Source organism: Ixodes scapularis, unplaced genomic scaffold (assembly GCF_016920785.2).
Source record: "Ixodes scapularis isolate PalLabHiFi unplaced genomic scaffold, ASM1692078v2 PGA_scaffold13__105_contigs__length_92229423, whole genome shotgun sequence".
NCBI classification, from domain to species: Eukaryota; Metazoa; Arthropoda; class Arachnida; order Ixodida; family Ixodidae; genus Ixodes; species Ixodes scapularis.
In genome coordinates, this window is record NW_024609839.1 from 90,620,489 (window position 1) to 90,633,644 (window position 13,156).

The following is a 13,156-nucleotide window of genomic DNA, read 5'->3' on the forward strand; positions in this document are numbered from 1 at the left end:
CAATCCAATCTTAAATACGTCTCATTCGAAAATGAACATAAATATTCTCCGTTATCAACGTACTTTCGAAATAAAAAATGGCTATCGTTTGTACTTAGAAATGCGTAATTGAAGATACTCATATCCAACTTTATTAAATTATAAGTTGTTAATGAATCCAAAACCAATAAAGGTGTTGTTTCGTTGCAAGTATTTGTGCTCAATTCCCAGTTGGTATTTGACACGTTTTTCGCTGTTATTAATTGATTGTAATGTTCTGTGAAGTAAAAACAAGACTGTGTAATACATTCTTGGTTTAACATGGGTAAGCGGTTTGTCGTTAATTGTACATCTGGAATTTCCACAGCGTCCCCAGAATATAAAATGACGAACGTGGAAATAAGATAAACGAAACGCATGTTTTTATTTCAATAAATAGTATCACACTCTTACACAGTAAGGAGGAATGGGAACTACCCAGTCTCCACTTGGACTACAATCGGACACGAAAGTGGTATACGTTTTAGCTACGGGAACGTTGAATTTCGATAAGACACCAGAGTTTCGACACGAGAATTCGTATTGGCCTGGGGCTTCAACGTATGTACGTGATTTAATACCATTAGGACACCTTCCAGCTCTAGATGGTCCAATGCGACGCGCATTTAAATTAGGGGAATGTTTACATACTGTCGAAAAACTTGGATTAAATAGAATTTCTGATTCTTTTTCGGTAGCATATATAATTTCATCTGTAAATATATTTCTCATGCAATAAACCGTTAACGTTTCCTCGTATGTATTTGATAGTGTACATAGGTGCAATTTTGTATCGCCGTTATATCGATTCAAAACAAATGTAGTTGGTGTTGTTGTATTTCGAAACTTGTAAAAATCAGTCGCAAAAGTGTAGGTTAGCGTATTATTTGTCATGATTGCAAATTTGGTTTCGTAAGTGCATAAATTTGAATACGTCCAACAACACCTAGGGATATCATCTAGAACAAGATCACACGATTTGCAAGGATATTCTTTGGTAACTGTTGGTAGTACGAAAGCGTTGGGGTCGTTGTGATTACATGCTACGTGACACAGTACAGATATTCTACTAATTGTTAATATTACGATTGCAAGTAATGCTAAGTTTTTCGATCGCATGTTTACCTATTTTTGTGTATATATAGAAATTAAACTTACAACCATATGTATTTAAGAGTTTAATCGAATATTAAAGACCCACGTCATGAATGTATACACAATCGACGAACCAGTATTAGACGTAAGTGTACACATATTAGCATATTGGTCCGAACAAATATTTAGAAATACTCTATACACTAGTCGTCACATAAAGGTAGAAAATCGGAACGGAAATCGTAGTTGACGATAAAGACGAATTTCATACTGTAGACATTCAAGAAAATGCAAAAGTTTTGCACGAAGGAACTATGAAACAAATGCAGGCGGTAATAGATGCAGCTTATGGGCCTAACGAAGATGAAAATTACAAAGCGAAGGTTTACAACATTATAGAAGATGCAATGGATATACGATTGAGTAAACTGGATGAAAATGTATACACTCCAGAGTCTATGTACGCTACGAGGAGCAGATTCGTTCCCAACCAGATTGCTTTAAACGATCGCATCGGATTAGCACGATTTAAAAATAAAGAAAAATTATTTGTTGCACACAATTTAGTTGCGGATGATGCGCTTTTTAGTTCAACAAATCGCATGAGTGTATCTTTAGGACCTGTTATATGGGAATTTATTAGACTGGTAGTTTTGCATTATCATCCAGAATGTAAGAAAATAGAATTAGGAATGAAAATATTTGATTTGGAAAAATTATTACGATACGTTGCTGCAGCTTTTAGCGTTTGCGTTTGTGGAAATAATGCTTTGGCGTTTTTGTATGCCCACTCAGAAATTAAAAGTAACTTACCAGTGTGGGTAAGAAATCTGTGTGGTACAGTTGATGTAAATATGTCTCCATATGCCCCTTGGGCACTCTTTAATTGTATACACGAAAAGGTGAAATTTAATCCCATAACGACGAACGATACAAAGGATTTTCGTAACTTCACGTTTGGTTGTAAAATTTCTGCATTAACAAATACACGTTCGTTTTTTGATCCCGCATCAGCTGGTATAAATGATCAAGCAGGATTTATGCTTTTAAGGATGCATGTACCAACTCTGTCTTCTGTTATTTTAGAGCGATTACTTAACGAGCACATTTACGGTAAAACAATTGAAAAAAATGGTTGCGCGCAATGGTATCGCAACAGATATTTCATGACAATGGCCTATTTAATGGAAATGGCTCACGTTATTGTTGATTATAAAAACATAGCCATCGAAAATAATGATGAACAAACTGAAATGGATGTTTTTACATTTATGTCTGTATTCATAAAAGGTACGGACTTGGTCGACAACGATACATCAAACATACTTACAATAAACGGTCAAGATTATGTACAAGATACAAACGATGGCGATAGATACGCTCTAAGCGATTATAGCATTCAGTATTTGTACACGGGTATAGGGACCGACTATGCACAAGATTCTTTGGAGTCGATTAATTGTTTGATAGATGATTTGCAAAACCAACTTGGTATAGATCCGGAGTGGAGTGTTGCTTTTTTACTTTGGTGGAGTTCTATGAATAATCATTTCAATCCAATTTTACACATAGATCACATTGCGCGCATGTTCGATGCATCGCAAGATCCAGACTACGTATACCAAATGAGTAATAGGACGACTGCAAACCTAACCATGTGTCATCCGACCGTACATAGAGACATTATGTGTTCTATTTTAAATTCCAGAACTTTTGTGCGATACGAAGAAAACCTGACTGCACTGTGGGCTTATATGCATGGATCTATAGAGTCTGGCGCCGAGTTTTACGAACGTTTGTTTATTCTAATGCGCATTTGGTTGTTTACATCGTTTGGAAAGGACTTCTATCAGGTGCTTGATGTTATAAAAAGTAAAACTTCTCCAAAACAGTAACATTAGTTTGTATAAACTACTGGAAATGGAGAAGCCATTAAACTACTCGGCCGTGGGAATTGCATTTCGTCTAATGATTGTGTATAATAAATATTATTCTAATATTTTTAAAACATTTGAAAGTTTTATCACAAATGTAGATTTCCCCCTGAAGAATACATCGTTGGGTAATATAGTCATTATGCCAATCTGTAAATACTTATTTAAAACACAAATTTCGAATGAAACGGGATTGCGTATAGTTACAGTAAATTATTTACGATCTCCGGTATATTCTCTTTTTCCGATGACAATTGCATGTCCTGCAATAATCAGTAGCGAATATAGACACGTCATATATGATTTTGACAACATACCATTTGCCGTTTACAAGGCAATACGTTATTGTGATGATTTAAAGATATCCATATCTAGAGATAAGGAATATGTATTTGATCAAAAGACGATATGTAGCGAAACACCACATGGTTTTAAACTTGTTGATCCCAATATGTATATACATGGTTCGCAGGGTGATATGATTCGTTTTATAAATAGTGGCGAAGATTACGTTACTTATTTACACGTGGCTGCGAATTTGGAACACAATTTCGTAAATTTAAATAAATCGATTACGTTATTCGACGACGAGACGATAAACTCTTGTGATAACCACGAAACCTGGCTAAATATGCATGTACTAGAAAGATGCATGTACGAATTGAATTCGCATGCGACATCTAAATTGTTTTATGGCTACGACAAAGTAAAGGTTGGATTGTCGAAACTAAAAATAATGCGAAATGTACTGCAACGCCTACAAGTTATGGTTTATGGTGGTATCGATTCGTTAACGATGGACGAATACGAATTAAAGTTTAATACAATTCATTCGTTCGATGTAATGTTAATAGAGTACATAGGGGGATGGAAATCTACTAATCCAATAAATATTCCATCCAAATTCTTAAGAATTGAAAGACGATATGCAGCTTCCGCTTTGTATAGTTATTATGTAACAATTGGTGCTAACGATAACCCTCCCCTATCACAGGCTATGAATGTTTCGTCATTTAGGATTCGTTTCACTGGAATGGCAAGTAAAGGAAGTTCTTTAGACAGTTTATTAAATACAGTTTTAAAGTTGATCAAAACTAAAGATGAATCGTACGTTGTACCAAGTATTAATAAAGTTGTAATAAAGACGAAAGACGATGAAACGGATAAAGAGTAAATATTATCGCAATTACATAAGGATATTTTTCTATTGTTAGTATGGCCGAGCGGTCTAAGGCGCCAGACTTAAGCTCTGGTCTTCACTTGAAGACGTGGGTTCGAATCCTACTACTAACATATATTTTTTTTCAAAATAAATAAGAAAAAAAACACGGTCTTTGTGTACAATTGTTTTATTATTTTTACTTCACATTACATGAAGCACACATCAAGTTGGGCATTTTAATCAGTCTAGATTCATAAACATCTTCATCAATATATACAGAGCTAACGATACACAGAGTGACAAGTCCCAGTTGTATTTCTTCGAAAGCACTGTCGGTGACATTTTCGTACTCGTATATACACAGATGGCGAAGTTGTGGATGCATTTCTGCAATGATTTTTAAAATAGCACTGCTTAACAATGATCCGTAGTGAATATGCAAAGTCACAAGTTGAGGCAATTTACTTAGAATTGCAATGAGCATGTTGTCGTCTAGAAGACCTTTGAGGTGTATGTCGAGTCGTATGACGTGCTCTTGTAAATATTTTATAAAGAGCGGTGAATCCAATATGATGTGCGTATATTCAGGATTTTGAAGACAAGTTTTCATAGCATTGTGTATAGTTTCGGAGTGTGGAGACTTGGGGATTGGAACATGTGGCAGATTGGCGTTTTCGGCGAAGATCGAGGTGATTTGATCCCAAGCTGTGTATCGGTGATACGTGCAGCGTCGGTTGTCTTGTATGTGATGAAATACTTCTTTGGCATACTTGTATGGTATGAAGTTGTCGTAGCAGCGGAAATAACTACCATCTGGCATTTCACGCGAACCACTACAGAATGCTATGTCTCTTCTGACATATTGACTCAGTTCGAAGTCCATCGTCTCGTACTGTACCAGAGTGATCAGCGACGCCATTTAAGTATAATGGATGTGGTGTGCGTTCTAGTCTTTATATAGAATAATATTGGAGAAAGGAAACGGAGGAAGGAAAGTTTGTTATTGTGTTTCACAATATACACTCTCAAATTTTGCGAAATCCAAAAATATTCTTTCCATTGGCTGAAAAAACGTACACATTGACTCTCTCCCACTCCCCACCACCACTCACTCTCATTTCCTATATAACGCATCTCCACCCACAACAAAGACGCACCTCTAAGATGTCTCGTGATCTATTTACTGACGAGAGTCTCGTTGCTCTGAACGAATCCCTTCAAAAGCTCTTAGAGCTTGAACGCAGCATACAAGACGACCCACTACAATTGACTCTACCACAAGAAGACCGTACTCTTGCGGACATGGAAGCCTATCTGAAAAACCTGGTGAACACCCAACGCAGCCAAATGACTTCTATTTCTACGGACGACATGTTGGACGACGTCGTAGATATAGAGAACGACAAATGTGTGGTGAATCCAGGTTACGATATTTGCGGCGGTGGTGGTGGTGGTGGTGGTGGTCAAGTCGACATCACGAATGGAGAAAAGTGTACGACGAATCATGGGTACCGTCTTCAAGACAGGCAAGTGTGTGTGGTGAATCCAAACTATCGTGTTTACGGTAGTGAATCCTCAATCGAGGACAGAACGTCCGAACGCCAATGCTCAGTGTACAGCGGTAGGGCTACCAGTGATGATAAAAAATACGAATGGTGCCCAAGCCATTGTGCTTATGGGGACTTGTACAGCGAATTCGAAGACCTTTCTAATGCATTTAGAGGTTTTGACAGTGAACAATACGATGAAGTGTTTTACAGTGGAAATGGTGACAATCTGCTATCGACATGCAAAGTTACAGAAATGGTTCCACAGTTGCCTCAACCACCGAAATCTGTTGACCCGGATATGAAGGAATAAAAAAAATCTTTACACAATTAATCTGTTTATTTTTACTTTTGGTGTTGACTCATCTACAATGTGCAATTGTGCTGTCAAATATGAAGAATGTTCGATTCTGCCGTCAAATATGATTGAAAACAAGGGTTGTTTGTGCAAGGGATTGGGGGGAGTAGAACGAAGTGACGTAACCTAGTCACGTGATAATCTCCTCCTCCTTTTACTTTTTGAGGTCCGTCTGGATGTGACGCTATCTAAAGCTGATTCTAACCGGAGCGATGTAAAAGAAATGAAAAATAATAAATAGATAGATAGATACTGTGCATATGGATGAGGGTATGTAAAAACAGATAAGGTTAATGCCCCTCGCTTTTTATCTTATCTCTCTTTATGCAAAGTAGGAAAGGGGTATATGTAAGAGAGAGAGGAGGTGTTGGGGGGGATGAGGTAGACATCGCTGGATGTCAGTAAGCTGTGGAAGGGGTGGTGTAGGAGGTGTGAAAGGAGGATTGGTCATAAATATTACTGACCGTTAGACATCATAACCAGTGAGTCCACAACTGCTCGTTCGCAATGTTCGCAGAGATCCCCAACGAGATTCTAACTCTCATTTTCTCCTACCTTCCTACCAAGGATAAGGTTACTATGGTTCGCGTGTGTAAACGGTGGGCATCGATCCTGGACAACAATCAACTCTGGAAATTGGATTTCGCCAAGATTGGACCCTTCAACGCCGTCGTGAAGGATTCCATTTGTCGCCGTGGAATTACCAGCGTCAAAATTGGCCAAGACTTCGACACTGAGATGCTCCCACCAAAGGTGCGTCGAATCCTGTGTACCCATATTAGGAGTTTGAACGCTTTGATGACGAGCTCAGACGTGGACTTGAGTGAAGTGCATACATTGATCCTCAACGACCCCTACATCATCAGCTACAAGTTAGAACAAGTGTTCAAGAAGTTTCCACGACTAGTGACTCTGACATTGCTTAATGCAGAAATCATCTCACCCAAGACCTTCCAATTCATCATGGCGCAGAAGACCATCAGATATCTCACAATTGAGACACATTGGATGCATCTCGCTGAAGTGAGGGAACTCTTCTTGAGTGACTTTGTAACCCAACTCAGGTTCCTATCGATCTCGCGTCTCAACGAGTTCGATCACGAGTTGTACGAACAGCTCCTTAGGCGTTGTAGATTTTTAAAAACTTTGGAACTTGAATTGACCCGTGGCTTTACATTTACGGCGTTAAAAACGATACTCACCCATGGAAAGCATCTAAAAACTCTGCGAATCAAAGTCGTCAGTCTCAGACAAATAATGACAGTGGAACAAATGTTGTTCAACTGTTTTCAAGTGACGCCGAGACGCTTTAGAAACAAGACTACGAGAATACAGACCGTTCGTCCAGATGGTTCAGTGAAGACCATCAAGCTTTGAAATTGTATAAGGAAAACAAAAATGAAATGACTTACCTGTGATGTGACGCGATACGAATAAATGATTTTGCACAGAAACGAGATGGTTTGTGCGATTACATATTTTTATTTTATTATGGTCAGCACTTTTTAATATCGGACAATTTAAGATAAGAAATAATTTTAAATAAACAATCATGATTCAGACTGTCGATCTGTACAACACGAGATTCTAATAGAGAATAACACACAATTTTTATACAAATATTTGCAAGTTTAAAAAAATTATACATTAGATAATTGTTTGCTCGATTTTGCATATGAGAAAAACTGTTATTTGTAATTATTTTATTCGCAAATTTGACAAAAGAATCGCTATACCTTATTTTTTTGTAAAGAACTACCGCGTCGTATGTGACAAACGCTGGTGAATCCATGAGAAATTCCATTACACGATAACGCAATGATAGATTTCTTCTCATTGCTTCTCTTATGCGAAAAACAGAGTCAAAACTATCCACATGCGTCAAACCTATACCAAATACATCCATTTTTAAGAGAGTCGTATTATTCTCTATCGCATCTAATAAATGGCCAATATCTGGACACGCATCAGCAACCATTATACTGGAAAATTTATTTAAAACAGTGTTATTATTTACGATGTTTATTAAAGATTGCAGAGTGTCTTCCGATTGCAAGATATATGGCATATTAAAATTTTTTATACTTTTGCTTTTTTCTAGACCATTCATTATTGGAATTATGAATTCGATTCGGAAATTAAAGCACAAATTAACACTTTTTAAACTTGAACTATTTCGTAAAATTGTAGGTATGGCTTCGGCAGACATATTTAGGTCAATGTGAGAAAATGTCTTAACACACAAATCTTTTAAAAATGGTGCATTTTGTAGAGATCTAAACAATGCAGCAATACAATCGTCAGTACATATCATGGACGACACACACACACTTGTAATAGTATTTATATTATTTGTAATATATTGCGAATATGCAAACAACTCTTGCGTCTCGTACGAAACTAAACATACACGAGAATATGCTTGTGCGTCGCATAAGGCTCTTTGTATACTTTCGGTCATAGGATCTATATTAAAGGACAATTTATTTAGAGTCTTATTTGTAGTGAGAGTCTCAATCATACATACGATACCATCGGCTTCTATACTGGTGAAACCAAATCCTAACCTACGAAAACTTTTGTTACGTTTTAATGATTCTGAAAGTGAGATGGCCGAACTTAAATTCAGAAACATGCAATTGATTTCAAGAACCTCGAGAAACCTATTTATCTTCAATAACTTTGCAATCTGTTTAAATACACTTCGTGAAATCTCCATGTCTCCGAAGGTAAGAGTAACGATGCTTTCATTATTAAATAAACTCTTTATTAAAGTAAGGTGTGCACTCGTATCTAAATCGCAGAAGAGTACCCCTAATTTCTTAATAGTACGGTTGTTTCCAATATTCCGAAATATGCTAATCATATCGTTCAAATGTGTTTCTTCTACTTTGATAAAAAGGATTTCTCGAAGTTGACAATGTTCGCTTATTAAAAATTTTCCAAATTTATCAGCAGATACTTTGTTAAGAATGTTTGAATTGTATTTTAAAGAAACGAGTTCCTTCTTTTCACACAAAACATTCATTAATTCTACGACACTATTTTCCGACAAATCACTGCTAATTATATCTAACGACTTCAATGGCTGACGCTGCAACATTTGGACGAATTGCATTTGCAGATTTGAAGGAACGTTTAGTTGAAAGAAATGCAATGTTTCAAATTTCGAGTTGCAAAGGCAAAGGGCTTTTAACAATTGGATACGCATATTTACGAATGCATTTAAATCCAAATCTATACATATATGCATATTACGAAGTCCACGACTCAAAGAAATCCCATCACAAATTATCTTTGTATAAGCGTGTACAAGTACATTTTTGCTTAGCTCAATCGATTCGATACAATGATGAATACGAAGTAGCAGATGCATCGCAAGGCACGCTAGTAAAACACCGCAATCGTCCATACCAATGGAGATATCCATGTTGTACAATCCAAAAGCATGCGGTCGATGTTCTTCGAGTTCCAGATTAATATGCAATAACAGAGAATTGAAGATACTTGTGTTTTCCGAAAGCCAGCAGAAGTTGTTGGCCGTTGACTTGTTGCACGTTGTAAATACGTCCACAGGCACAGTGTCCAGTGCATTCGTCATACGTCGCAATTCACTTGTTAAAACTGCGACGGTTGGTATGCTAGTAGACTTTTCATATTCCTCGGACAGTCTTGGATTTGGCAAGGATCTTAGTCTACGATTTGTCCACAAATGCCAACTGTGCATCCATGGGTCCATCTTGTTTCTCATCCGTTACTGGTGTGGTGGTGGGATCTCTTATATAGGCGATACCCTCTCCCTCACATTGTTTTTCCACTTTATAAACATAACAAACTACCCTCACCAAACCCCACTCTCCATTTGAACACATACATTCTTCCATCTCACACATTTCGTCAAGTTTCCACGTTTTATAAAAATATAAACTTTACGGGGCTGTCCATTCGTCGAGAGAAAATAACAATACATTAAGGATTTTATGCGTATAGAATCTTTCTCAAAGTTTTTCACGTAAAAACAAATATACGTCATATATGGACCTAGATTCGTCATCATGTTGTTAAAGTGTGTAATCGTTAATTCACGTGAATAGTCTAATTCCAACTTGACCAGCCGTTTACACTTCCGTAAAACGTTTGCATAGAGATGTTGACGTGTTAGCCAAAGATTTCGCAGTGTGAGTTTCGTCAAACGATGAGCCATGTCACTTTTCAAAATGATTTCAATGTCAGCTTCGGTAAAACGTACGTGATCGAGTTGAAGTATTCTCAATTTTTTAAGACCCTTTACGATAGAATACATTGCAATAGACGACACTCGAGATGCAAACATTAGAGTCAATTTTTCAAGTTGTGACATTTTATGCACTAGATATTCCATATCCACGTTTTTCATTTGTGAGCAATCGTCGATGCATAAACTTCTCACCTTCGTCGTTTGTGTTCTAGATTGTAGAAGTGGACGTAAGCGTTCGTAAGTTGCACACTTTACGTATTCCGTTTTGGGCCGAAACATTCTGAAGTCGAAGTCTTCGGTGAGATGTAAACGTCGAACGTCTCGTAGAACGATCCATCTTTTGAAATTGGAGTCGTATTCACCGACACAGGCCACAGCCTTTGTCCAAAGACATTTGCAGATGACGATATCGGACCAAGAGCTACAGACCTTAGACACGAGATATTTCTCAAACGTTGTTAAAAACGAGAAAATGTGAACCACAATTTCTGTTGGCAAACGCTCCATGGTATTCCAGTTGGACGACTGAGGGGTTTCGGAAAAAATAGCGCCTGCGTCCTAATGAAGGAGTGAGAGAGGGATGTGGGTGGTGTTGTGGGGGAGGGTGTGAATGTTTAACATAAATGGAGGCGTGGTCAGTTGGTCAAGCGAATTTTTTTATATTTTTTCTTGATCAAAGTGCAATAGTACATTATTCCAATGAAGGAAAGAGATGGGGTGAGGGTGAATGTGTTTAACATAAATGGAGGCGTGGTCAGTTGGTCAAGCGAATTTTTTTATTTTTGTGATCAAAGTGCGAGTGTTTTTCCATTATTTGAATAGTACATAATACGGAAAACTAATGTGCGACTCTGTCCTCTACCTTTCTTACAAAGATATTTTCTATAATCCTGAATATATGCAATCAATACATTCTCTTCAAATATGAGATTGATATTAATTACAAAACTTTCTAAATAGCAAAGAGCGTCTACTATTTGCTGAAACAACTGACAATTCCATTTGTAACAAAATGACATTTCAATCTCTTTTAAGAATTTGCACTTGTGAATTAACAATACAAGCTGGTGAAAATCAACATTCCACATTTGACTCATGCATAATTTGGAAATGAGATGCGACTTTCCATTGTTTAAGAAAAATTGCATGCCGTCCATAGTAATGTTCACACATTGATTAACATTCAAAGATGTCACAGTCAAGTAATACGCAATTCTGCGCATAGCTGCATCCGATAAACGTACACACTGTTCCACATTCAAATTAGTAATGTTTGGGGCGATGAGAACAATTTTTTCCAAATCCATGTCGGTTAAATCAAAACAACCAGACACGTTTAAACACTTCAGAGTTCGTAGTACATTCTTCTTACACTGTAACAATGTCACGACAGTAGAGTAGCGTCTTCCACAGTCGATGTCAACGATGTTGAATGGAATCATCCGGTAGTCGAATCCATTGCACAGGTGGACTTTGGATACTTTTCTTCGAACGATGGTCTCGAAGCATGTTGCATTGTAGTCTCCAATGTATGCGACACTGTTCCTTTGCCAGAGCACAGGTAAGTCGACGACACAATACCATTTTTTACACACCGTTGCCACAACAGCTTTTTCCTCTTGTGTAAGGAAATGAAATATCGTAACGAGTATTTCGTTTGGCAACGAAGAAATGGTAGACATCGCTTGGCTTGAGAGTTGGGTAGGCCGTGTAGTCGGTTGATGTTTCCGTTTTCAGAATTGGAATAAATGTTCTTTTCTGTCGGCTTTGCTTGTATATCTAATCACCAAATCCCGAAATCTATCTGCAGGACGTAAAATATAGTATAAATCATCTGCAACAACTCTTAAAGACCCAGACATATCTAAATAGATCAAATTTCTGTAATAAAATGCGATATAGAAGAGAACAGTTCTAGTGATAGATTTACAATTACTGAAAGTCAATATTTCCAAAGGAAGCATGGTCCTCAAGATATTTGAAATAACATCATCTCGTACTGTCACAATATTGTCAATGTGTAGAATTCGCAGTTTATGAAATCGATTTCTATTAAGTGCTGGATCAATGGCAGCCAAGTGTTTTAATCCTTCGTTTGTAAGATTATTACAACCACTCAGGTCTAGTAATTCTAACTTTGGAAGAAATAATGCAATGTTTAGTAAAGTAATATCAGTTACAAATTTACAGTTATGCAAACTTAGACTAATTAAAGTTCCTGATAAACAATCTATAGCTCTCGATATAACATAGTCGTTTAGTCTATTACAATTCTGGAAACTTAAAAGTTTTACACGAGGGTGTTTGTGCACAAACAATTGGCAAACACCTACACAGCTATTGGTATGTATATTTAAACCTTTAAATTCTTTTTTCGCGATGGAGTAAGTATTTATATCGGCAAGATGATAGACGGATGCTATTTCGTTATGCCAAAAAATGCGAGGACTATTTTCCAAAAGCTCGTTCCATAATTTGCATACACGTAAAGCCTTAAACTTTGATTTATAGTCTAAATACTTTAAAATTTTTTCCCAAATCTCTGGCGGAAGTTTATGAATATGGGATACGTTTCTAGGCGATCTTCTTAAAGCAACTTTCATACGTCTCGGCATGTTTGAAAAGAAGGCAACTGTTCGCTTTGATAAGAAATAGAAGAGTGTTGTTGCAGGTGGTGGTAAGGTCCATTTATACACACTGGTTATTTTTTGTCATTTATCTATTTCAAAAAAATGAGAAAGGGAATCGCGCTCGTCGTCCAATCGCGATTCGGCTCCTCCCAAACTCCTCTGTGATGGAAATTAC

General features: G+C 37.1%; 3 protein-coding genes, 1 non-coding gene and 1 pseudogene across 7 annotated transcripts in view; 3 read left to right on the forward strand and 2 right to left on the reverse strand.

Annotated features, from left to right (window-relative positions):
• The window catches only part of LOC115331324, a 264,070-nt gene that overhangs the window by 109,462 nt on the left and 141,452 nt on the right, over positions 1 to 13,156 (reverse strand). Inside the window, exon 2 of one of the 4 annotated variants that reach the window (XR_006077680.1) lies at positions 10,890 to 12,155. The exons of the other annotated variants lie outside the window; for them this stretch is intronic. The gene's annotated coding sequence lies outside the window, so the exon portion shown is untranslated. Of the gene's footprint in view, positions 1 to 10,889; positions 12,156 to 13,156 lie in introns of those variants that run through there. 4 annotated transcript variants of the gene reach the window in all.
• LOC115330254 lies at positions 1,196 to 3,008 on the forward strand (annotated as a pseudogene).
• On the reverse strand, positions 4,166 to 6,393 carry LOC115331314. Its single transcript, XM_029993407.4, has one exon. The coding sequence runs from the start codon at positions 5,126 to 5,128 to the stop codon at positions 4,406 to 4,408; it is 723 nt and encodes a 240-aa protein (XP_029849267.3). The 5' UTR covers positions 5,129 to 6,393; the 3' UTR covers positions 4,166 to 4,405.
• Trnal-uaa lies at positions 4,257 to 4,340 on the forward strand. The gene has a single exon. It is a non-coding gene; the product is annotated as a tRNA-Leu (tRNA).
• LOC115311149 lies at positions 6,588 to 7,554 on the forward strand. Its single transcript, XM_029969794.4, has one exon. The coding sequence runs from the start codon at positions 6,622 to 6,624 to the stop codon at positions 7,489 to 7,491; it is 870 nt and encodes a 289-aa protein (XP_029825654.1). The 5' UTR covers positions 6,588 to 6,621; the 3' UTR covers positions 7,492 to 7,554.

Bases quoted from the DNA above. Each gene is read 5' to 3' on its own strand.
- LOC115331314 (XM_029993407.4), bottom strand. From the start codon at position 5,128: ATGGCGTCGCTGATCACTCTGGTACAGTACGAGACGATGGACTTCGAA.
- LOC115311149 (XM_029969794.4), top strand. From the start codon at position 6,622: ATGTTCGCAGAGATCCCCAACGAGATTCTAACTCTCATTTTCTCCTAC.